This window comes from Mesocricetus auratus, unplaced genomic scaffold, assembly GCF_017639785.1.
Source record: "Mesocricetus auratus isolate SY011 unplaced genomic scaffold, BCM_Maur_2.0 Super-Scaffold_100021, whole genome shotgun sequence".
Taxonomy (NCBI): domain Eukaryota; kingdom Metazoa; phylum Chordata; class Mammalia; order Rodentia; family Cricetidae; genus Mesocricetus; species Mesocricetus auratus.
The window spans coordinates 11,120,252-11,147,105 of NW_024429202.1; the positions used below are offsets into that span (position 1 = coordinate 11,120,252).

At 36.2% G+C, this 26,854-nt stretch overlaps 1 protein-coding gene across 1 annotated transcript in view; it reads left to right on the plus strand.

Annotated features, from left to right (window-relative positions):
* LOC101832452 (CD2 associated protein) overlaps positions 1–24,382 on the plus strand; it is a 76,647-nt gene extending 52,265 nt beyond the window's left edge. Inside the window, exons 12-18 of the mRNA XM_005072297.4 lie at positions 2,458–2,623; positions 2,981–3,123; positions 10,159–10,271; positions 10,960–11,061; positions 13,397–13,572; positions 19,054–19,117; positions 21,117–24,382. Coding sequence (XP_005072354.1) covers positions 2,458–2,623; positions 2,981–3,123; positions 10,159–10,271; positions 10,960–11,061; positions 13,397–13,572; positions 19,054–19,117; positions 21,117–21,158 — 806 coding nt within the window. The 3' untranslated portion in view covers positions 21,159–24,382. The remainder of the gene's footprint in view (positions 1–2,457; positions 2,624–2,980; positions 3,124–10,158; positions 10,272–10,959; positions 11,062–13,396; positions 13,573–19,053; positions 19,118–21,116) is intronic.
* The last annotated feature ends 2,472 nt before the right edge of the window (positions 24,383–26,854 follow it).

A 26,854-nucleotide genomic window follows, 5' to 3' on the forward strand; every position in this document is an offset into this window, starting at 1 on the left:
TTTCAAAAAGTTTTTGGAATTTAATTATGGAGACTACTAGGAGTTCTTTAATCTGTGTATGAACTTGGCAAGTTTTCTTAGATACCATATATTTTGTCAGAACATTTTATATTGTTTTTAAATGTAGGAAAGTAAGACTTTTCCTGTACAAAAAGATCTGTGATGTTTGTCTCTAATAGATTGGGCACAAACTGGATTTTTGCTTTAGGATGCTTTTATTTCTATGGCCAATGTTAAAGAATTAGTCTATTATTATCTCTTGCCCGAATTATTGTCTTTTTAACTGATTTCTCCCACTTTAGCTCCTTGTCTGGCTTGTACTTCCTTCTTTTCTTCCTAGCACATTGAGTCACAGAAAGTTGAACCCAGGCTAGCAAGATTGACTCAATAGGTAAAAGTACATTGTTGCATAAACCTGATGATCTGAGTTTGATTCCTGAAACCCACATCAAGGTTGTCTATGACCCCCACACATGTACTATGGCATGTGCAACCCCCTATCATATACTCAGAAATAATGAGAGGAAAGAAAGGGCAATTAAACCAAAAATATAATTTGTCTTATACATTTTCATACACTATAAACATTCTGCATCGTAGTAGTATATTGTTATGACTGGTGGTTATAATTATAATTGACATGCCATTTTCTTCAAGAGTTCCTACAGTTGAGTTTACTGTTATGTTGTAAATTCTGTTGCATGAACAAATGCGTAGTAACAAGTACCCACCATTCTGCCTCCACTCTAGTTTCATTTGTCCTGAACATCTCTGCTCTATCTCAAGATCTCCCTCCAGCCTCATCTTTGGCAGTCACTTTTCCCTCACTTGTTTGTATACTTTTATAACTCCCATTATTTGAAATGTGTGGGCATTTTTATTGGTTTCTTTGATTTACTGTTTATATAAAAAATCTACCCATGGTTTTTCATGACTTGGTATCTCATTTGCTTTTACTACTGTTTCATTGTCTTTGTATACTGAGGAATATTTGGATTGGTTCTAGGTTTTTGCAGTTATAAGCAAAGCTGCTATAAACATGTATGCAGATTTTAGTTTGAACATACATTTTAGTTCATATAAATAAATATCAAGGATGAAATTAGTGGATCATTTGGTAGGAATGAGTTTAGTTTTCTAAGTGACTGCCAAACTATTCCTAAAGTGGCTATATTATGTTATATTCCTGCTAGCAGAGGACTAAGCTAAGCAATGAGCCCTTAGTATTTTCTTGAAATTCAGATTTACCTAGCTGTTACAGCTCTACAAGGGCTATACTTGATTATGGACAGAAATAGGAAGTTTTGTGTTTTCCTCCTGGTGGTATAGGTATATGATATACTGCTATATTTTGAGGCCATGTGAAGATAGACTTTTAAGTAGGCATGGTAGCACATGCCTACAATGCCAGCACTTGGGAGGTAGAGGCAGGAGGCTCTCTGAGCTTAAGTGCCTCCTTGTCTGCATAGTGAGTTCCAAGACAGCCAAGGACTGCATAGAGAGAGCTTGTCTTAAAAACAAAAACAACAGACTTTTGTCTTGCATAGTGATCAGTACTTTAACAGATTGCTATTTTTTCATAAGCTCTAAGGGGATAATTACATATGTGATAGGATAGAGGCTTAAGTGTTTGCCTGCATGTATGTGCACCATGTGCATGCCTAGTACCAAGGAGGCCACAAGAGGGCATTAGATCCCTGGAACTGGAGTCACAGACAGTGAGTTATTATGTAGGTTCTGGGAACTGAACCTGGGTTCTATGCAAGAGCAGCCAGAATCTTCTCTCCAGCCCCTATATTTTATATTTTTTTAATTTTAAAGTGAAATTTGTAATTTTAAAGGAGGTGCTGTGTCTTGTGATATTAGTCCAAGTTTAATATTCACTAGTTTCTGACTAAGAGGAAGTTTCATAAAGTTATTTGTAGACTTTTATACACATTATTTTTGAAGACAAGTACTTGGCGTTGGTCCTAAGTTTATTAGTTTTTAACTGTGTCTGTCACACTCACTACTGTATGGATCTGAACTATGTAAGCACAGATGTCTTGTTAAGTATTTGTGCTTAGTACTTGAAAAATAGGAAGTGAATGTGCTGTATGTAGGACCTTAAGTGTTTGGTACCTTTTATGTTGATGAAGTTGTTTTTTAATGAATGTGTCATACAGTTATTCATAATACTGTTACTTAAGTATTTTTATCAAATAAATGTCGATTTCATTAAAATAGCATTACCACCCCTAATAGCTAACAAAACTTACTGGAAGCATAACAGAAAGCATGTGTTATTTTGTAATCAGGTTTTTAATGAGTCTTGGCTTTACTGGGTGATTTTTTTTTTTAAATACAACCTTCAAACAATGTGTGCTTATACTTATAGAATGTGAAGGTTAATAATGATCTCCACCTTAAAAATCCCTAAATAGTTTTGATTATTAATAAGTATTTTTTAATCATCAGATGAAAAATCACTGCTGGAACAGAAACCTTCTAAACCAGCTGCTCCTCAAGTCCCACCCAAAAAGCCCACTCCACCTACCAAAGCCAATAATTTATTACGGTCCCCTGGAACAGTGTACCCAAAGCGACCAGACAAACCAGTTCCTCCTCCACCTCCAACAGCCAAGTAAGCTTTAACCCTATTTAAAATTAGATGTTGATTACCTCCTTTTGACCTGAAGGGCTCTCTTGCCTTTCTAAGTCTCAGTTCCTGTTTTTCATATACTTATTTCTTTGTAGAATATTAATTCCTTAAATGTTAATCTAATATTCAGAGTAAATGAATTCTCTTAAACTGTTTCTGCATTTCTGATTTTGTTGTGATGAGTCTTAAGGATTAGAAACCTGTGTTTATGGATAGCATTATAGAGCAGATTAAAAATTAGTATTATGTTACACAAAATCTTTAATGCTTTTCATTCACTATTTAAAAGTTCTGTTTTACCTTCAAGTCATTTTTGCATGCTTGTTTTTCTCATTTCAGAATTAATGGAGAAGTTTCTACAATTTCTTCAAAGATTGAAACTGAGCCAGTATCAAAACCAAAGCTAGATCCTGAACAATTGCCAGTTAGACCAAAATCAGTAGACTTTGATGCCTTTATAGTCAGAAACTCTAAAGAAACAGGTAAGCTGGAATGGACAAGGTAGTGCTTTCAGAAAGGAGTCAAAATGAGTTTTAGAAACTTAAGATTTGTATATGCAACTTAGAGAAAGAAAGAGTGACAACTAATTGACATGGCCTTAAAATTTGGTAGCCAGAGTAGAAAAATGAGGATGTTAGGTGAATAGAATATAGTTCTGTCTGAGCAGATCTTACTGGTGAGAAAGAAATGCCCAAGTCTGACATGTTTAGTACTTCATTATGTCTTCATAATGTAATGACCATATCTCCTAAACTACTCAGAGTTGAGTACATTTTTATTTTAAAACTTTGAAATTGCGGGGCCAGTGAGATGGCTCAATGGTTATGATCATTGGCTGCTCCAGAGAACCTAGCTTTGTTTTCTTGAATCCACATAATGTGGCAGCTCATAAATAACTCTGTAACTCCAGGTGACATGAAGCCCTCTTCTGGTCACCATCTGTACCTGCATGCTTGCATTTTACAAAACACAATAATACTAGGATTCAGTGCTAGCAAATACTTTATATTCTGTAAAACAAAAATTTTTATCTTCATCTGGAGAAATTTTTGTTATCTACAAGAAAATATTATTATCAATTGACTTCACTTTTGCTAAAGTGTTTCTTAGGATTTAGGGCTTTTTTGTCATCTTGTGTTGTACATATATACTTCTTGGTTCTTTATATAGCTGGAGAGGGGAAAGCTGGAAGCACAAACATCTTGGTGAACTTTTCCTGTTAAGAGCATTAGATAGTCATTACTTTATGGTAATGGATATTATCTTATATAGTATTTTGCATTCCTTTTTAGTTTCCTACATTTTTAGAGGGCTTTTTCATATATGTTATTTTTTAATTTTTATTGTAGCCCTAGGAAATAGATGTCATTTCCCCACATTATATGTAAACAGGTACAGACACATCAATATGCACGTCATGAGAGAGAGTGCTGAAGTCCTTGCATGTAGATAAATGCTCTCATGTTTCATAGAAACTCTTAGTGTTATAGTAGTCTTTTTGGTTTCAATGCTAACATTTTATATTTGCATTTAAGCTTAAATGGTAATTACACAGACTTTTGTCATGATTTTTAAAAATATGCTATTGAATTTAAAAATTTAAAAGTATAAGCCTGTTTTTATTTTGTCTTTTCAATTTATCAATGCAAAGACTCATCTGATTTAATTATTTAATAAATCCCTTTGTCATATTTGCATCCTTCCTTTTCTGAATGGTGTTACATTCATTACTAAATATTTGTGAATTAAGGTGCTAATTATAGCTTAGAAAAGTTCCCTAAAATATATTCTTTGTGTCTTATTTATTAAAATTGCCCTTATTTACTACTAAATAAAAAATGGAAAAAAATTAAAATTATCATTATTTTTGTAGGCTTTAGTAGTAAAATGATAGAATTGTTACAACTCATATTTTTATGATTACTCAAAATATAGCCAGAAATGTTTTCAAAAGTAATAGTTGAGGAAAATTCAGCTATTTATACAAATTTAATGCTTTAAATTAATGCATGTTGGTATTTCAGTTGACCCAATTTTTGTGTTCTTTATCACAAATCTTAAATTTGGGTACTTTTGGGAATTTAATTTTTGTTTTAAATATTGCATTGTATCACTCTTGAATATCTGTTCTATTTGATTTTAAGGTAGTAGAAGCTTTAAAACACTTCAGACGAAATAAGCTTTTGTTTTTTTTAAGAGAAGACTTTTTAAATTATTTTCAATAATGTATGTGTGTCTCTGCGTGCATACATGTGTGCATCAGGTTCCTATGGAGATGAGGTACATTAGATCCCCACAAAACTGGGGTCCTTTCCAAGAACAGTGTGTACTCTATTTTGTTGATTGAGACAAAGTCTCTCTGTGTAACCCTGGCTGTCTTTTAACTTGCTATATAGACCAAGTTGCATAGCCTCAAACTCACAGAGGTCCCCCTGGCTTTGCCTCAAGAGTGCCGGAGATAAAGGCATGTGCTACAATACCTAGCCTCAGCTCTTAATGCTGAGCCATCTCAAGTTTTCACAGTTTTTCAATATGTACATCCGTAGACGGTCTTTTTTAACATTTGTAGAACAGTTCATTTAACAATTTTAAACTCCTGGTTGGAAAGTAAAAGCTACATGTTTGTTTTATATCTATAGTGGTTGTTTATTCTTCCCATAATAGAGACACGTTGTGGAATAGAGTTTGAAAGGTTATAGTTTTTTTCTTTAATAAGTGAAGAGTAGTTTAGAGGTGCTGTAACTGTCACAAGGCAGGAAATTAGCAGTGAACTTTCAAGCAATTGTCTTTCATTCTTTTTACATAATTTGGTGTACCACATTTATGCTCTGTCTGTAGTAATAATTAATTTTGGGAATTAAGTGCCAGTTCTTTGCTGAGCAGTTGTTCCATCTTTAGTATGCTAGACGCAGGATCTTTAGGATAAAGGTGTCATGGGTGGCAGCAAATAGTTTCTCTTAGAAATATCATTTCAAACAAATTAATTTCATATACTGTATATAATTTTAAATGTTTCCTTAAGGTAATTTGATAATACTTTTAGTGCATATTTGTTTTGACTGTGACTTCTACCTACACCTTGACGCCAGTTGTGAAATCTTCACGTTGCCATTTGAAGGCTTGATTTTCGAGTATTTTCAGTTTTGGGCTTTTAAATCTGTCTTTATAATATAGAAGTGTTCTACCTGTCCTGTGAGTTTTGGGTTGGTATTAGGCTAGAGCCTGGTTTGTAAGTCTTAGAAAATGTAAAATAGGGCTTGGCAAGATGGTTCAGTGGTTAAGACAGAGTATTGCTCCTGTAGAGGACCTGAGTTCAGTTCCCAGCACCCACACTGGACAACTCCCAACTCACTGTAGCTCTAGATCCTAGAGATAGGAAACCCTGTTCTGGTTTGCCTGAGCACCTGTATAGCACCCATACACAGGCACATTCAGTAAAACATACATGAAACGTTATTGAGAGGTTCATTGTCATACATGACATACTACACTATGTCATATCAAATTAAATATTAATTTAATTAAAATTAATATTAAAAAATTAAATTATTTAATTTGATATGACATAGTGTAGTAGACACCACTCTGACTTTAATGTTAAAACTTTGGTTATTGTTTAAAAGGCACATTTATTCCCAGGATCAGTTTGCTTACTTAGCTTGTAACCAAATGAGACTTTTTCTCCCCTGTCCTCCTGGGACACCGGATATGGGGTATCCTGTGAAGATTTTGTCTTTTTAGCCCCTCCACCTTTTAAAATCTGTATTATTATGTTTCTGCTTTGATCTATGAAGGATATGATTTCCTTACCTCATTTCTACAATTTCCTGTTTATAGAGCTACAAATAAAGTGATTTATATATTGTAAGTATAGATGCTTTTAGAAATACAAGAAGAATTTTTAAAAATACAAGAAAGTCATTCCTAGAATTAGTTTCTTGAGTTTTTTTTTTTAATAGTTTGAAATAATTTCAGTTCTTTCACCAGTATGGTCATAATATAACAGTGCTACAAACTGTAGAGCTGTTAGGAACCATGCTTTAATTTCTTTCTCTTTTTCAAATGCTTCATCGGAAAATTAGTTTTAAGGAAAATCTCATTGCCATTACCAATTAATTGTCAGTTATCAGTCAAATTTCTAAAATATCAATTTTTTAAAGAAGCAAAGTAGTTTTCAAATTAGTTTTAGGATAGTAGATAGAAAATCTCTGCCGGGCAGTGGTGGTTCACGCCTTTAATCCCAGCGTTTGGGAGGCAGAGGCAAGTGGATCTCTGTGAGCGCAAGGGCCTTTGGTTTATGAAGTTAGTTCCAGGACAGCTAGGGCTACACAGTGAAACCCTGTTTTGGGAAAAAAAAAAAAAAAAAGGAAAGAATTTACTGATAGCATTTCGATTACATTGAGAAGTTCAGATGAAGTGTCCTTTGATATAAGCATATTATCTCCTTTTTTCCTTTGATAGATTCTTTTAAAATTAAATGTAATTTTTTATGAAAAGCTATATATTTGATACCAAAGCATCCATGACATTGTTGAATAAATTATTCTTTCTCTTTATAGATGATTTACTTTTCTTTGAATTGCTTTTTTAATATTTACTCATTTCTTTGAGGAATAATTTATGATAGAACTTTCCAAATAAGGCTACTATTAAGTAGTAAACATATACACTAAGATTTGTATCCAAATTAGGAACAAAATGGTGTTCCTATTCCTAGTAATCGGTTTGCTTAGTCATGGAGAGCTAGTATTAAGGCCTTACTTAGTGTCTCTTTTTCTATATATGTAATGAGAGATGTTGAAGATTGTGTTGAATCAGATTTATAGTGAAGAATTTAAAAATACTATTTGCTATTTTTATATTTTTATTTTACAGTGTCATAAACTTAAAATCACTTTTATCACTGTAATGCACCAAACACTAGAACTTGACTAAAAGATGGTGTTATTTTAGTTACAACTATCTTATGAGATGTTCAAACATTGATTTGTACCCTTGACCTTTTACAGTAATAAGCTGTCCTTTTAGAAACTGTCTTGGTATTGTTCAGTGAGTAATATAATGCGACTTAAAAATCTTATTGTATATTGAAATTAATAGTAATTGAAAACTTTCCTTTTGAAAGACAAAGGAATAAATCTAAAATAAGTACACGTTTTGTGTAAGTTCAGATAACCTTGGTTGCTAGACATTGCAATGCTTCTATTCATCTACAACTGTTCTTTTTTTCCTGCTTTGTAAAATAATTTTTTTGGTTTAGTCTTTTTTCTAGACATTCCTATCCTTGACTTTTCTTTCCAGATTTTGTTTCCTAGCCTGTTTGCCATGTTTCCTCCCTTCTTACGTGTCAGGAAATTATCCTACCCTTCTCCATTTTGGTAAGATAACAATTTATAAAAGAAATCAAAGTAGTATATTCAATATAAGTAGGTGGTGCACATCAATCCTTTTCTTTGTAATTCTGCTAAAAGTGTACATGTTTGTTTGTCTATTCTAACCCTTTTGGTTTTCCATTTTAAAATAAATTGAAGTTCATTTTTGAAAACCTTCTGTTTTGATTATAATTTAAAATGCTCTTTTGATAATACATCTCCAAAAAATTGGCAGTCGTACAAATCAAATTTTCTCCCACAATTGGCTCTTAAAAACCTGTCCATGTCTTTCTTAGAATATACAGAAGTATAAGTGGCTGTCAGAGTGACAGATGGGATTGTAAGAGTTGATGCCTTTTTACCATTTTTACAGTGTAAATCCATTGTTAATTAATCTTAGATCACTTATAAAGGGTTAGGTATATCATAAATCCAAAATGTGCACTGTTCTGTTTTACTTGATGTCTTAAATGGAGAACCTGAGAGAGTTTTAGAATGGTAAAGTTGTCTTGGTGTTGTAACCCTAAATCACACATATGAAGGCATTTTATATGAGTATGCTGTACTTCGTAAACCTACATTTAAAAAAATTACCCTTTCTGTTTCATTTTTCTTTAATTTCTTCCATATTTTTGTTTTGTTTCTCTTCTCTACAAGTTGCTTAAATATGCATTTGAAAATCATTTCTTTGGTCAGACTGATAAGGGTTTTGCTTTTCAGAGTTTCCCCATAGGCTGTTAATGCACATTTATCAGTTTAACATATTTTTATGCCAATTATTTCTTAATATATTTATAAACAGAATGAGGTATACTTAACATTTAAAACAAACCTTTAGATTATGTAATTAATTTTCTACTAATGTTGCTTATCTCTTCCCATGGTTTGTTATATTTTATAATTAAAATTATCAAAAGACCAGAAAATTAAACTGATTGAAAGAATTATGGCATCTGCTTTGATGTATTTGTCCAAGGTAGAACACACAAAGTAATCCATAAAAAAAGTAGTCAGCCAGTACTTTCAGTTATACAGTGCACGTTTCCAAAGTGATGACTCTGTTTACTTTGTATTCTCCATGTCCTAAATGAAATTTCTGTAAGTTACTTTGGAAATAAAGTTTGATGAATTAAACTTTTGAGTTTGACAGTGATTAGTATGTTTACTTTAGGTGTTTTATAAAGAAATAACATATCATTGAATTTGGACATGTAAGTGTCTGATAAGTTTTACACTGGAAGACTGGGATATTTTGGCTATGGTTGATATTCCTAGTGTCTTATTTGAGCTACTGGAAATTAGACTGACTTGAACAGTATCAGGAATTTACAAAAGAGTTAGTGCCATGTGTTGACATCTGAACTTCAGAGTAATAACAACTAAAGTTTAAGGTTTTCTGGCTACTTTCTAGAACATTCCAGGCAGTGCCTTCCATTGTTGGGAGGGTATGTATTACCATATATGTCTTACATGCCCTTCAACCGAAATTATTTGGTCAACTAGGTTTTGATTGATGGCAGAGAAACACATTAGTGATCTATGTAGCATTTATACTTAATATCTTATTTGCCTTAGATTTAAAACTAACTGATGATTCTTATGTCTAAGTTTTGAGTCCTGACTATAGCATCCGTATATGTCCATATAATAATCTTCAGTTTACATTGAGAAAGCAACATAGAAAGCAACAGGCACAGTTAGATACAATTTAGTCCTTCAAATTTGTTATTAGTTCATAGTGTGAAGTTTAAAATGTTGAACATGTAAAATTTCTCTAAGTTGTAATTAACTGAGAATTTAAATAGATTTTTAAAATGTGAGAACCTTGGATGACAGTTTTTTTAGTCTACTGCAGTTAATGGCACAGAATTCTTCCTGTAAGAACATTTTGCTGAACTTGACTATTGGAAACAGTTCTTACATAGTTAATAAGGTCTTACTATGTATATGTAGAAAGGTTGCTTTTTTTTTTTTTAAGAGCATGGGTGTTATTTTCCAAATGCATATATAAAGCACTGATCAATTTGTGAGCTTTTCTACTTAGTGATGACTTTTAATTCATAGTGTAAGAAACCAGAAATAACTATTTTTGCCTTTTAGAAGGAACAACTCTCTTAGTTGGTGATACTTATTTTTATTCTGTAGATACTGTAAATTTTGATGACATAGCTTCCTCAGAGAACTTGTTACATCTCACTGCAAATAGACCCAAGATGCCTGGAAGAAGGTTGCCTGGCCGCTTTAATGGTGGACATTCTGTGAGTTTCCCTTACTTTAAGAAAACATAATAGATTAAGAACGTGCTAAGTCCTCTTTTAGATGAGAATGAGAGGGTTTATAGCCATATCAAATTTAAGAAGTCTGGGAGAGAGCTTTATGATTGTTTATTTAAGGAAATAACAAGGAAAGAGATATGTTCAGTTCTATACGGTCTTGATTGAAAGATTGCAGAATCAGAAAATAAAGTTGTGTTGAGACTACTGTCGGGGAGCATGGCCAGCGGGGAGCAGGGCCTGTGTTCTTCAGTCAGCACAGCAGGGTCATTGAGGAGAACTGAGCAGCAGATCCAGACTCCAGGGAAGGAGGTACTTTCCCCACCACTTGGGAAGTCCTCCTCTTGTTGTATTTATTCTCATAGTTAAGTAACTTCTTTTTGGGCTTTCTATGTGTTGCTTGGAGTGCAAATCTACTTCAATGTTATTATATTAATCCATCAGCATTGTGTTGCTTTAAAATTACCTCAGTGGAAAAAGGTTTTGCTTGTATAAGGAAAGCTAGTTTTGCACTTCACATATGTAAAAGTGCTGTTCAGTCTGAAGTTCAGACTGCACACATCTGTGAGCAGTGGAAACTGCCGCAGCAATGTTGGCTGTATTGTGCACATGCTTACTAGAGTTTCCTTTTAATAAACTATGTTTCTGGATTTTTTTAATGCTAAACATGTAGCCAACTCAAAGCCCAGAGAAAACCTTGAAGTTATCAAAAGAAGAAGACAGTGGCAACCTAAAGTTGTTGGAGCTTAAGAAGGATACGAGCTACTTGTCAAAGGTAAACCCACCATGGTCTAAGAATTGGTTTTTTTTTTTTTTTTTTTTTTTTTGGTTTTTTACGAGACAGAGTTTCTCTGCATTGTTTTGGAGGCTGTCGGTCCAGCCTGGCCTTGAACTCACAGAGATCCGCCTGCCTCAAGAATTGTTTAATTTTTAAGACGTGTTGTAGCCATCAATCAGAGAAGTGTCCTTTTAGAAAGATTACTTTCTTCTGTTAAAAAATAAAGTTATTATTGCTTTAGTCACATCAGCTCTTTCAATAATAGAAGCACTTACCTTATTTTAAAGAATGTGCTTAATGTTTCATATTTCCAAGGCATAGGTCTGTACATTGTTTCATTATCTTATTGAACATACACTTTGGAATTAGTTCACAAAAAATAATTTGGGGGGTGGGGCCTGTTTTGTTTGTTTTGAGATAGGGTCTCTCTCTGTGGCCCTGACTGGTCTGTACCTTGGTTGATCCTCCTACCTCAACCTCCATAGACATGTATAACCATGCTCAACTCCCATAAAACTTCAGCCTAATTACTTTTGAGGGTGAGCAGGTTGGAAATCATGATTTGTTCACTCGTTCTTTAGTTTGCTTCTTGGCCCTCTCTTTAGCATTCTGTATGTACTGGAATTAGTGGCAGAATAGGCGAATAGTCTCTTACATGGTGATGTTTCTTTCCTAAAGTTAATCATTTTTATTAAGGACAATTTATACATATACTTAAGGATAATGATTCCTTATTTTCATTCTAGAATATTTGGCCACTTTTTGAATTTATCAAGTCATTTAATCTGATCCTCTATATTATCATCAGTCTCTTGACACCTTTCTAAAAGAACTGATTTTAGAGAAATCCTCAAGTGGTCTGTGGGCTTAATTCTTCATAATTACTTTTCAGTGAGGCTTTGGATATTTGTGACAATAAAGATGGAAACAACACCTTGATGTTTGATGTAGTTTTACTTGTAGATGCCCTACTGGGCAAACTATTCACTAGATAAGCCAGTGGGTATCTCCTTCCTTAAATCAAATAAAACCAGATTATTTTTATTTTCCCCTCCCCCAGCAAAGAATACCAAACTGCTTTTGGAATTTCAGAGTTTTACTATTTATCTTTTTTTAAAAATGTTTTTATTCTTCAAGAATTTCATGCAGTATATTTTTTCATATTCTTGTTCTTCCTCCAACTCTTTTCAGACACACACACACACACACACACACACACACACACACAGACACACATACACACCTCTCTTCCTTCCCACCCAACCCACAAGAAAACAAGGAATCTAATTTGTATTGACCAACTACCCCTGAGCATGGGGCCTGTCCTGGAGTGTGGTCAGTATACACTTCACTCCATTGAAGGAAACTGATTTTCTCTACTACCAGCTGTTAATTGATGCAGCTTCTTTGCCAAAGGTAAGGCTATGTGTCTACTTCCACTTCTCTGAGCTGGAAGTCTGTCTGGCTTGAGCTTATGCAGGTCCTGTGCTTGCTATCCAGTCTCTATGAGTTCATGTGTGCACCTGCCCTGCTGTGTCTTTTGAGGTCACCCACCACCCCTGGTCCTTATCATCTTTTTACCTCCTGGTGCTTCGATCACTGAACCTTAGAGAAGGCATAGACATCCCATTTAGGACTGAGTACTCCAAAGTCCCCTTTTCTCTGCACATTGTCCAGTTGTGGGTCTCTGTCTTAATTATCATTTACTACAAGAAGCTTGTCTAATCTGAAGTTCTGGTTGGAATTCAGTTCAGGCTATAAGCAGTCTACATCCAGTGCAGTGAGTCCCATTTATCTCGAAGCATAGCTGAATATCCTTTTCCTAAAATGCTTGAAGTTAGAATTCTGGAAAATTTTCACACACGTAATTATATATTTTTGGACTGGGATTCAAGACTAAACATAAACATAAAATTCATTTGTTTCATGTAATTCATTACCCAAATTTAAGTGTGCCTGCAGTTTGAAACAGTCTGATGTAGAATTTTTAAGGTTAGGGATTTACAAATTAGGAATACTTAATATGTAGTCAGTAATTGTATTCTTGTTGTAAAAATATTGTGACATGGGAATGTAACTCAGAGTGCTAGCCTAGCATGCCCAAAGCCCTGGGTTTAATCCCTAGTACTGTATAAACTGTAATCTCAGTACTTGGGAGGTGGGGAGCAGGAAGATTAGAGGTTTAATATATGAGGATCTGGAGTTACAAGCCAGCCTGGACTACATGTGGACCTGTGTTAAAAATGAAAACCAGAAGGAAGCATAATTTCTGAATTTAAATACATATTAAATATAAACACAAACATAATGAGAAAAAATTTTTGTTTTTCAGCCATCTCTCTCAACACCTTCAAGTGCTTCTAAAGTAAATACATCTGCTTTCCTAACTCCATTAGAACTCAAAGCTAAAGCAGAAGCAGATGATGTGAAAAACAGTTCCCTGGATGAACTTAGAGCCCAGATTGTTGAATTGCTGTGTATTGTGGATGCATTGAGAAAGGATCATGGGTAAGTAACTCTTACTTTTTCCTAAGCCTGCCCCCAACATATGCAAAGACTTCTTTTAGGTGATGTCAGCGGAAGCCCCAATCTCCTGAGTATACAAGTGCACATGTTTTCAAAGACATTTGTATTGTAGCACTTTCAGCAAAAACCTTGATTGGAAACTTGTTGCAGTGGCTCAATTCTAGAAGATCTGTATGTACCTATGTGCCTAGGAAGGAGCTGGCTGGGCACCGGTGTCATTAAGTCTTGAAAATCATGAGAAAACCGCATTGGTGTTTTGGATAGGATCCATATCCTCATACTTATCTCCTAGAGGAAGTTAACCCCTATTTCTGCCAGGCTTACATTACATGGTTACAAAATGAACGGGTTCCAACCCACAAGAGATCTCTAAAGCCCTCCTGTTAACTCTGAAAGTATTTGTTGTTGTCTGTGTAGTGTAGAGCTAGTGCATTTTCCTACGATTGACCTATGTCCACAGCCTTGAAAGTTTTTGATATGGTATATAGTAGTACATAACTAACTAAAAGTTTTAGATGTAAAAGAAGTTCAAAAGATCCCTATTGTAGATCTCTTCCCCCCCCCCCAATGAGGAAATCAGGATGTAGAAGTAAAGCTACTACCTAATCTTACCTAATAATTGCACAGTTCTTCAGTGGCAGAGCTAACACTCAACCCTGTTTCTTATTGGTTTACAGATCTATTGATATTTTAGTGATAATCTTTCAAATTCCATGGATAAATCAGATGAAAGATCAGCTAATGTAATTAAATAGGATGAGCATGCTTATCCCATCTGTATATGTTCCTCCCCCAAAGGATTTCTTAGAATAGGATATAAAATTTCATGCTTAGACCCTGAGTTTCACTATTTCTCTCTTAATATGCACTGGTTCTAGAATTCTCTATGAAGAGTAGTATTAACAGTATAAAGTAGGACCTGGTATTGTGATAGATGCCTTTAATCCCAACACTCTGGAGGCAGATGTAGGGAAAATCTCTTGAGTTCAAGGCCACCTTAATTTACACAGTGAGCAGGTTAGTCCACGGCTGTGTAGACTCTACATCAAATAACAAAATAAAAATAAACAATAGCAGATATGGACAAAAATTTTATTTAGGGTAAGTACTGAAATATATTATCTATTGAATATATTGTGATTATAGAATTTATCATTTGATATGCCAGGTCTTCCTTTAGTCTTTTGGTTGATCTAATTTGAAAAAAAAATTCTGTACTACACATGTTAGAAACTATGTGCTCATTCTTCTCTAAATGTTGAATACCTCCCACCATTTATAAAATTCTCCTGATTTGTAAGTTTTGTTGTTTTACACATTGGATACCAAGTGTGCTCCTTTGAGACATTATACCACATAGCCCTATCTGGCCTTGTACTCAGTTTATTGTGACCTTCTACTCTTGATCCTCCTGTCTCCTTGTCCCAAGTGCTAGAATTACAGGTGTGTGCCACCACACCTAGCCCAGGTTTAGGATTTTTAATGAAGTAGTGCTTGCATACATAAATTGCCTGTAGGGTCTCTTTTTAAGTTATCTGTAGAATGAGTACAATAGTTTTGATTTATTGTATACAATTACATATTTTAGAAATCCTCCAAAGATTGTTTTCAACATATCAAATTTCTCTGGAAAGATGAAGGTAGATGATAGGGATTTTGTTTTGTTAAATCTAAAATCAGAGAGCAGCAGCAAAAGAATGGGTAAATGATATATATTGGTATGCTAATTGAGAAATGTACAGTGTATAAATAATGATGAATGATTGTGGCTACATAAATCATCAGTCAGTCCATGAAATGGAAGGTGGGAACAAATCAGAAATATATATACAGTGTTACTTCTTGTATGTAAATTCAAACACTATGAAACCAGGATAAAATAATATTGTCTTAAGATATGTTTGGGGCTAGTGAGATGACTCTAAATAAGTGTGATGTCTGAGACCTACTTGGTGGAAGGAGAGAACTGACTCCACATCCACACTGCTGTTACCTTATGCTTTCTGTGGGGAAGTGGGGAGTGTCTCAGGGTTTCTGTCGCTGTGAGGAGACACCAAGACCACGATAACGCTTGTAAAGAAAACATTTAATTGAGGGGGCTTGCTCACAGTTCCGAGGTTCAGTCCATCATGGTGGCATGCTGGTGATGGAGCCAAGAGTCCTACATCTTAACTCAGGCAACAGGAAGTGCACTGACTGTCACACTGAGACTGCCCCCACAGTGACACACTTCCAACAGCAGATATGACTTTGATTAAAGGTGTGCCCTCCAGCCTCTAGGTCTGGATTAAAGGCATGTGTCATCCAGCCTTCTCCAGCAAGACCATATTTCCTCCAACAAGGCCACACCTCCTAATAGTGCCACTTCCTGTGAGCTTATGGGGGCCAAATATGTTCAAACTACCACAGGAAGAGGGAGAGAGGACGAGAGAACGTTGAGTGTGCAGCATTTGTAATTATAGATGGTTGTGAGCCACCATATGGGGTCTGGGAATTGAACACCCACTTCTTTATTTTATATGTGTATTGTGTATTGTGTGTGTGTGTGTGTGTGTGAGTGTGTGAGTGTGTGTGTGTGTAATTACTTTGACCATGTCTACCTCTTACTACCCCTTTCTAAGTCATCACTTTTCATGCTCTTCTCTCAGTTACATGTCCTCTTCTTTACTTGCTTTTAATAACCACTGGGTTCAACTGCACAGAGGCGAAGAGGTCGTCCACTGGAGCATATGCAAGCTATCAGGGGCAAAACCCTGAAGAAACTGATTTTTCTCTCAGCAGCCACGAAGCTCATGAGCTTCTTCCTCGGTGAGGCTAGAATGTTAACTGACATAGACAAACCCTTGCTTTCTGTGGTGACATGGCCCCCACCATGTTATCCTCAAGTTCTTGAGGACCTTGAATTTTTGAACTTCCCATTACACCCCCCCCTTGCTCCCAGCTACATCTGAGATAAAAATGCCAGGCCCGGGTTTTTATGCCTTCTATTAGAATTTTTCTCAATAGATCTTGTAATTTTTTTTTCAATTTATTTTTGTTTTATGTTTTTTTTTTTTTTTTTTTTTTGCCTGTATGTATGTCTGTGTATTGCTTGTGTCTGGTGCTTGTGGAAACTAAAAGAGGGTATTGGATCCCCTGAGACAGGAGCTGCAAACAGTTTCGAGCCACCATGTTGGTGCTGGTAACTACAATCCCCTGGAAGAGCAGTCAGTGCTCTTAATACCCCTCCAGCTCCTTTTGTCAGAATTTTAAAGCCATTTATCTGTGTTGCTTTTTAGGAGAATTTATCTAGGAAATATTAAAAGACAGAAATCTATACATGTCAGTTTAGAAATTTCCTATACTAACTTAGTGATGTTATTGCTATGTGAATTTCCCTTTCTTATTTTTCTATGACCCCAGGAAAACTAACCAATAAAACACTAGATATTTGAATATCAAATATCAGTTTAAAATGAAAAAACTGAGTTACTACCCTCTGCCTAATTTGAGTCAGCTTATGCCATGACCTCTGGGTGGATTTTTACTAGCTAAATAAAGTACTTACACTATTTTTTAAAAGAAAGAAAAATAAAAGTAAAATTTAACAGCTTGGGTACATTTTAAAAATTTCTGAAAAAAATATAAAACAAATAGTTACAGAATTACTGTGTAGACATGACCCAAAATATATACTTAACGAATGACTATGTAGATTAGAAGGAATTGAGAGTAATAACATGAGTTAAAGATTATAGATTATTGGCTAGAATATTTTGATTTAGGAATTTAATGTAACATTTAATTGAAAACAATAGAGAGTAACTTGAAGTCCAATTATCTTACCAGATTTGCCTTGTAAATAACCTGGTGATAGTCACCTTGGCATTTGTTTTGAGTATTGGAGTGTCCAGCCTGCAACATGTGTGTTAGGTGATTATGGAGAACTGCTTTTAAAACCATATGTTGTTTCTCTGCTTGTCTTTAGCAGCTTTGAATTTGTCTGTCTGTCTATCATCTATCTATCCATCTATCAATTTATCATCTGTCTGTCTACCCTTTTTTTTAAAGAAAAGTTTCTTTGTGTAGCCTTGGCTATCTTAGAACCTGTGCTGTAGACTGGTATTCAGGCTGACCCCAAATTCAGAGATCTGTCTACTTCTGCTTCCCTAGTGCTGGGGTTAAAGATGTGTACCACCACTACCTGGCTTAATTTCTTTATCTTCGATACATTTGTCACTCTTTTGGTGATTTTTTTCCTAATTTAACTTTCTATTGATTCTGTGTGCTCTTCACATGCATCTCAATCACACTCATCTCCCCACCCTTCACATCTGCCCTCTACCCTTGCAATACTCCTCTCCCCCATGCAAGATAAAACAAAATAAAATTTGAAAGAAAAGAAAAATCTCTTTGTGGAAAATGTAGTGTGTCCTGTTAAGTCACACAGTGTTTACCCTTGAGTCCATTCATCTTTACTTGCAAGTGTTTATTGCAATGAATGAGTCATTGGTCTGGTTCGAGGCCTCTGGTTTCTGCCATGTGGGTACTGGAAACTAAACCCAGGTCTTCTGTAAATGCAAGGACTCTTAATCACTAAGGTATTTCTCAGCCCCACCCCCCAACTTTAGCTCTTTTATGTCCCACCCCTCCCCACCCCCACACACCCAGAAACCTCTATAATAGTAAGTTTTATATGACTTTTTTAAAATCTTTTTTTAATTTGAATTAGGAACAAGCTTGCTTCATATGTCAATCACAGCTCCCTTTGCAACCTCCCATCAGCCCCCCTAGCCCCCCACCCAATCCCCACTCTGCTCCCCAGGGAGGGTGAAGCCCTCCATGGGGGATCTCCAGAGTCTGTCATTTCATCCTGGACAGGGCCTAGGCCCTCTGCCATGTGTCCAGACTGAGAGAGCCTCCCTCGATGTGGAATGGGCTCCCAAACTCCATTTGTATGTCAGGGATAAATACTGATCTACTACCCAAGATCCCATAGATTGCCAAGGCCGCCTCACTTATATGACTTTTTAAATGGTCTTTAGTGTTGTTTATATGGGGAGGGAAAAAGTAATGCCAAAGACATTTATTTTTATTATTGTGTACATTTCTGTGTGCGGTTATGTGCATGTGAGTGTATTTCCTACAAAGTCCAGAGGAGGATATCAGGGTCTTCTGGAGCTGAAGTTATAAGTGGTTGTAAGCCACCTCATGTCAGTGCTTGAACTCAGATCCTCTGGAAGAACAGAAAGTGCTGTTTTTGTTTGTTTGATTTTCATCTTACATGGAATTACTCAAACTAAAGAATTTGAGAATTTCTAAATGAACATGGTCATTGTTCTTAGGAACTTATTCATTGGGTGCTTTGTGTGTGTGTGTGTGTGTGTGTGTGTGTGTGTGTGTGTGTGTGTGTGTAAAAGTTCCAGTTAACATCAGTGAATAGATTGTTTAACTGTAAAACTGAACAGTAAACTTTGCCTTTAGGAAAGAACTGGATAAGCTACGCAAAGAATTAGAAGAAGAGAAAGTCATGCGAAGTAATCTAGAGGTAATGCATTTCTGCTTTTAGAAAATGTGAGGTTTTGCTTTTTTCCATTTCTCCTCAGTATGGTTGGCTCTGCTACAAATTATCCTCTCCTACCTCAAGTGAACACTGTACAATTTCTTAGTAGCAATTTGCTAAGTTTCTTATTGACTCTCTAACATTTTTTTATTCATGCTATTTTCTTTCTGTTTTGAAAACCACACATGAAGAAAAGTTCAGGTGCCAGGCTTTAGTCCCAGCCAGTAGTTGTTACAAGTAACAATTCAGGACAGTGTGTGAAGCACCTGGTATCCAAGGGTCTGGGTAAATAAATAAATACTGTTTTCCCAGCGCCCCCTCCCCCCCTTGAAGGCAAGCGCTTTGTGGCACTCACTTGCATTTGCCACTGGAGAGGTTGCGTTATTCTGGGGGTAGCTGGAAGTTACACTTAGTTTCTTTAACTTTCCTCCTTGTCTTTCTCTTCCCTTGTGTTCTGCCTTCTCTTCTTGGTCACTGCCACACCACCCCTCTTCTACCTTGCTTCATTACTTACCTTCATTGTCTTGTCAGAGAATCAGAAAGTGTGTTTTCTAAATTCCTAACTGAAAAGGGCTGATTCTCATCTCCATATCCAGTGGGTTTCGATATTGCTGGAACCTGCAAGGAGCTGTGAGGATTACTGATCATACTACAAAGGTGAAGCAGGGTTTAGAATGATGGTATAGCAGTGAACACAGCTAGAGGCATGCTCTTCATTGTTTGCCCTATGGCAATCCTTATCCTCTGTTGCTGGGATCAGTGTATGTTGTCTTGAAGGTACTTTGTCAGTTATTACAACTCCATTGATATCTGATAGGTCTGCCTTTGGCACCTTTGTTTCATTATATGAAAATACTCATTTCTCCTGCACTGTTTTATTTAAAGACAAAGCCTTTCTTCATCATCCAGCTTCCCCCTCCCCTTCATCTGTTGTAGTTTTTTTTTTTTTATTTGGGGTTCATTTGCCACAAGATAGAAATAGCTCTCACTCTGCTTGCTAAAAATGTCCTACATTTTCTACCTCAGATTCTTTCCCTTGAAATCAGTATATTCCCCCCTGTAAAGTGAAGCCTTCCTGCTAGACTGATTCCAGAGCCGTATCAGTCCCAAATAAACACACAGGACATTGTATTAATTATGAAGCTGTTGGCCTTGCTTTTTCTTACTGGCGAGCTCTGACTTAAGTATTTATCCCATAATTGTTAATCTAAGTATTTCTCTTACCGGAGCCAAGTGTCTGGACTTCTTATCCCTGTGGCAGCTACATCTTGACTCCCTGTGTTTCTCCTTCCCAGAGTCTTCCTGGACTCCTAGTCCCACCTAATTTGCTTCCCTATTGGCCAACAGTGCTTTATTGACATATACACCGGACTTCCCCAACACCCCCCATCCACCCCCCCCACCCCCTGTTTGATTTCCTGAGGCAGGCTTGCCTTAAACCCACAGCAGCATACCTGCCCATGACCTCCCAAGTACTGTGAATACAAACATGGGATACCACATCCAGCCGCAACCCTGTGCATTTTAGGTTATACTTGCTGATTCCAGATCTGGGTCTATTCAGCTTCAGAGCACGTCACAGTCTTACCATTACCACCTTCTAGAAGGATTTTAGGTTCAGTGCCCCTGTATCCTTCCTGCTTTCTCTTTCCTTTTCCTTTCAAGAGGTTTTTCCTTTCATTGTGTTTGTGTGTAAGGGGTGAACGTGCGTGTCTGGTTTTCTTCCAATACTTAACTTCAAATGCTTGTATCACTTAGCATTGTTGTTACTTTTTTCTTATTCCTTGCTAGTTTGGAATTTACATAACTATGTTTTCTGCTGCAACTCTTATTCAACAGTATTATTTTTTGCCCTCTGGTGAATTAGATTTTGACATTAAAATCAGAATTCCGAGGCTGGAAAGTGTGGGCATGTGGTACAGATAGGCTAATTTAGACTGTACTAAAGGTATTTTATGTTGTACAATTTATGCTTTGTTTTTAGGCGGAAATTGCAAAGCTGAAGAAAGCTGTTCTGTCTTCTTGAGGTGGTATGGACCCAGTGTTCTTAATGCTCCCAGGATTTAGGAGCAACACTATGAACTTAACTGACTTGTTAAGACAACAAATGTGATGTTGTGATGAAGAAATGAGAGGACATGAACTGTGGTATCTATTGAAAAGTTGGGGGGTGACAAGTTTTTTTATATATTTTGTTTTGCCAATATGAAAAAAAGAGGCCTTATTTCTTACTGTGCTGGGATAGCAAACATTTCTGTTGTTTGCTTGAAAATACTACTGAATCTGTATAAAAGGAATGAAAGTTCACCATAGTTTTTTTATTGAGACTTGTATTATTTTTAAAGAGTTCTATACTATAAATATCGTACTATCTTTACAAATAAGCTGTAAGATAAACTATTTGAGATGGACGGGTTAGCTTTATAGTAACTAGAGTCACTGCTTTCCTGTAATATATAAGGACATAAACTTGTATACATACACTACATACACCACACACGCACACACACACATACCTTTAGCTTCTTACCCAGGGTTACACTGTTGTGCCTGTTTGTCTGCAGTGCTGTTTGTATACTGGGTGATAAAATAGGGATTCCTAGTTACCAGGTTCCTCACCCATGCATAATTAACCATTAATGAAATAATGCAAGTAAATTAAACTTCTAGAGTGTTCTATAATGCTCATACTGTAGGATTCATTAAAGGAAGTTAGTTAAAATATACTGGATTAAGCTTTGGGAAAATAGGAGCTTTGTTCTCAATTCATATGGCCTAAGGAATCAAAAAATGTCGTGCTAGTTCTTATTTGTGCCTAGACACTGCAGCACATGCGGAATATGTAAGCACCAGCCTTATTGCTGTTTGTTATGCTCATTCTACAGTTGTAAATATTACTCATTTCATTATCTTATATTTAGCTCATTATATCCCGCCCTTATTTTCCTAATGGGTATCTTAGGAAGCAAAGCCTCTAAACCCAGATCTTTTGAAAATTTCAGAATGAGGGTCCCTATTGGAAAGCTATCATGTAAAGACTCAGGCTTTACAGACATAATTTATCTAATAAAACAAATGAATTCCTAGAGATATTTTGTACTGTTACTTATGCAAACTGTTAAAAGAGTGTTAGTATTTCACAAGTAATAACATTATAGTTTATATAATTGACCACACTGAAGATCATTTCAGAATGGATGCTTAGCCATTCTTCAGCATCACAAATCAGCAGTTAAACATCTTCAGCCAGATCAACTACATTCAAGGTAATATGACTCAGACCAGGCAAACATTTAAAAATACTGTATCTGTAGGGCCACATGTCTAAAAACAAAGAGGTTACTTTTAAAATGGGAAATGCTTTATTTGTTAAAAATCAAAAGTTAGTTTTTAAGGTTTACTTTAGTAAATGAATGAAGGTATCATGCTTCTTTAAAAAAAAAACAAACCAATACTTTTTCTTTACATTTTAATCTTAAAATAGAAAAGTTTTTTTTAATGAGATTTCTTGTGTTGCTTCAAATAAAAGTAGAAAATAATAGAATTGCCAGACTAAAATTACACTTGATTAACTTCTGGGAATGGCATTAATTGTACATCAGTGTTCATTTTAGTGTTTTTGGTTGTTTGATAAAGGGTCTTAAATATCCGGGACAAGACTGGACCTTGTTATGTAGCAAAGATGATTTGAAATTTCTGATCCCTCTGCCTCTGTCTCCCAAGTGGTAGATGACAGACTTGCCATTCTGCTTACCTGTTTTAACCATTTCAAGCCTAAGCTCACCTGTGAGGAGTTACTATTGAACAAAATTGTTTCATTTTATCTTTAAGTGAGTAGTCAAATGAATTACTTTGTTTCTTGTTAATAAATTAGCTCTTTATGACAGTCTTGAGATGAAAGTAAGCCATTTCACCCTAGAGATCATCCCCGTGGAGATTTGTGTCCACCCACATTGCTGGGTGGGAAAGGCTCCAACAGCTCAAGCTGTGCTGTTTTCCCACTGAAGATTACTTTAATAGAAAAGTAACATTCAACAGTAGGCAAGTGGCTAGTGTATGCTTTCTGGACAAATATGTACCTTATAGATGCTAATTAAAATGTAAAAATGTGATATAATTCTAATAGAAGAACAGATAAGAGAAAACAGACTATATGTGATACAAACATGAGTAAGGAAAATAGATGCACAACCCCTTATTGTAAGCCAAATTCTCATGAAAAATTTGGTTTCTTTCTGAACTATTGTGTATCATTCATCTGCTTGGTAATCTTGGCCCTGGCAACATATATTTTAATACTTGTAAGCTATTGAAAAGGATTATTGGAGTCAAGTATGGTGACAGCATGCCTGTGACTTGGAGACTGAAGAAGGAAAATCATGAGTGTGAGGTCAGCCTATATATATGCTGCGTAGGGACCCTGTGTCCACAAGAAAAGGTGGCTGTGGTGGTGGTGGGTGTTTTGCACTTGTCCTACAGTCAGAATGGCAGTGGGTGCTGCAATACATACATGCTTTTGCCTTCTCAGGCAGAATGGAGAAGTCATACTGGCCTTTTTTTCCTTCTGTCTGTTTTTCTGCCTTTAATGAAAGAATTCAGAAAAACGAGCAAGCTTGAGCTTATTTAAAGGGAAAAATGATTCTTTTAAAATAGTAATTTGCCAGTATTTCCCCTTGTATGGGAACTTTTACTATTCCTAAAGTTAATGTCACAAAATGATAGTAACAATAATTTCTATTTTGAGGTAAATCCTCCCCACATATGAGTATAAAAGACAGCATTGAATCTGTCATTGCCAAATTGCTAGTGAATGTATAGTTCAGTCTTGCTGTTCTTGAAACACAATACTACTAATTTTTTAATGGAATTTCAATGTTATTTTGGTGTCTTTGTGACCACTAAGCTGATTTCTTACTATAAAGCTGATACCTCTATGTAACTGTGCAGGACTTCACTGAAAAGTCTGAAGATGCCGAGAGAGAGTGGACCTGGTTTTAACAGAGAACTTTTTTTTTTTAAACAAAACAAAACAAAACACTCCTTACTGTGATCACAGACAAGAGAAACTTTTCAAGTAATCTGTAGATTTTTCTATGAATGTTGTATGGTTGCATTTAAACTTGAAATGTATGAACAGAATGAGACAATCCTTACAATCAGAATTGAGAAGTGTTACAGTTGAATGGCCTTGTGCTGTAGCAATAAAATGACCAAGTGCAATGACTTTAATAAAATCATCTTTCAAAAGTTGCTGCTATGAATATTTTAGTTGTATAATTCTATCATGTGTAGCCTACTTTGCCTTCAGTAGCTATTAATGTGATGCAGTTGATGTTTTGACAGTCTAACATTCCAACCCCCCCATATATACACACACAGGTGTGTGTATATATATATGTGTGTGTGTGTATATATATGTGTGTGTGTGTATGGAATCTCAGAATAATATACTCATTTTTTATAGGTGCTGTTAAAAAGAAATGAAAGAAAGCATGCTTTTCCCTCAAAAGGAAAAATTAATAATAAAAATAATTGTATTGCTACTTGTGTCTGTCTTTATTAGTTATTGTTTATCTTAGTTAACTTTTCAGTTAACTTTTCTCTTGTGATTAAGCACCATGACCAAGGCTTCTTGTGAGTGGCAGCATTTGACTCATGGTTTCAGAGAGTAGAGTCCATGAAGACAAAGTCATGGCATAGGAACATCTGTGCTCACATGATGACCCACAGCAGAAGGCTGAGAGAGACACACACCACAAATCCTCAAAGCCCACCCTCAGTGACACATCTTCCAACGAAGCCCCATCTCCCAGCCCTTCCCAAAACAGTCCAGTAGTTGGGAACCACATGTTCAAATATGAGCCTATGGGGGACAATCTTATTCAAACCACCATGTAGTTCATCATGTGCTGTTTTTAAGAATGATGCGATTTATTTGTATTACTTTGAATTTAAAAAAATGCCAAAGTTATGGCATTGCAAGTTCTGGCTGGCTGGATTTTAATAAACCATTCTGAGTAGCTGTTTCACTTCAACTTAGATAGTTTCTACCTCACAGGATAGGAAAATTCGAGGTTGTGTGAAGTACCTTGTGGAGTTCTTGGTGCAGAGATGGGTCCCATCTCCCTCATCAGAAGCGTTTTATTCAGTGTTGGTATAATGCAGATGAGCTAAAATGGGAAGACTTCTTCTTCTGGTTTGGAATACAGTATTCCTTTCTGGGGGTGGGGGTGGGGGCTGGCTAATATTTGAGGATAGCTGCCCTCTTCAGAGAATACTTAAATCGATGCCAGTTTTTCCCAGGCTGGGATTTTACAGACTGGGAATGAGAACTGTCATTGTGAGAGCTCTCTGCCTGTATTCTTCTGCCTTCAGACAGAATTGAGTTACGAGGAAGATCTAGGATTGCCATTCACAAAGGTCACTCTTGAGCCTTCGGTTGCACACCTCATAACCTTATTGATTTCTTAATTTCCAAAGTCCAGATGGTACAAAAGTGGACAGTAAGTCACTTAGTGGTAGATTACTTGCCAAGTATTTACATAATCTTGGTTTTTTGGCAAAAAGCAACACCCCCCCCCAACCCACATGCCCTGGCTGAAAATGAGCCTCTAAGGTTGCCTTAAATGTTTTCTGGAAGACTGAGAAATAGATGTGCTACATCGTCTAAGTTAGAAATGAGTCATCTTAGTTTAAAATTTTCAAGTTGTTTTGTCTTTTTGCTCTTGGACTGAGGATTGAAACTCAAGGCTTCACATGTTAGGCAAGTAATGTTCCACTGATATCTTAAAACAGTCTTTTTAAAAATGCTTTATTTTTATTATGTGTGTGCCTGTATAGGTATGAATTATGTAGTGTAGTGACCAGTCCCCCATTTTAGCAGCCATTACAGGCTAACATGTGCTTGCATGACCTTGCCGCTCATGTCCTGGTCACTAAGGTCAGATGCCCTCCTCGTGGCAAGGAACCAATCAGAAGTTAGCTGGCAGGGCTGTGTTTTATGGCTCTGGGTGTGCTTTACGGACTGCACAACAGTAACATGCAGAACATAGCAACCGCCCTGGGAGGGCCTATGGGTCATAATAACCAGTTGACCAATCAACACAGGGCAGGTCACCCATACCTGGAAGCGCTCCAATCCTGAGACTGTCTATACCCCTAGATACTCCCCTTACACTGCCCTTTAAGATCCCTGCCTCGAGGTTGCTTGGGGTCTTTCTCCAGCCATTTGCCATGGTGGCAGAGTGAAGGGCCCGAGCTAATGGGGTTAGCTCATTAAACATCTACAATAAAAGACTCTTTACTTTTGCATCGAAATGGGCCTCTTGGTGATTTTGGGGTTCAGGATTTGGGCACAACAGTAGCTTCTCACAGAAGCCATAAGAGAACATTCAGTCTCCCTGAATGTATTGGGAGTTATGAGTTGGCTGGTGGAAACCACTGTAAACACTTGATTGCTGAACCATCTCTCTGTCTTCAACCCAAAACCTTTCAGTCAGAATCACAGGTGGGCCTTTAGTTTGAAACCTTCCAGCTTATCCAAGTGCTGGGATTACAGGATATGATTCTCATTGCTTTCTTGGATCTGCATAAATACAGGGCAAAACTTAGTTTTATAGACAAATGCTGAGCAAGATTTGAGTCATGTAATCTATTGTCTAACTCAATTATGCTTTTGTCTGAAGATAGAATTACTAGATCCAGTTTTAGGAAAAAAGCAGA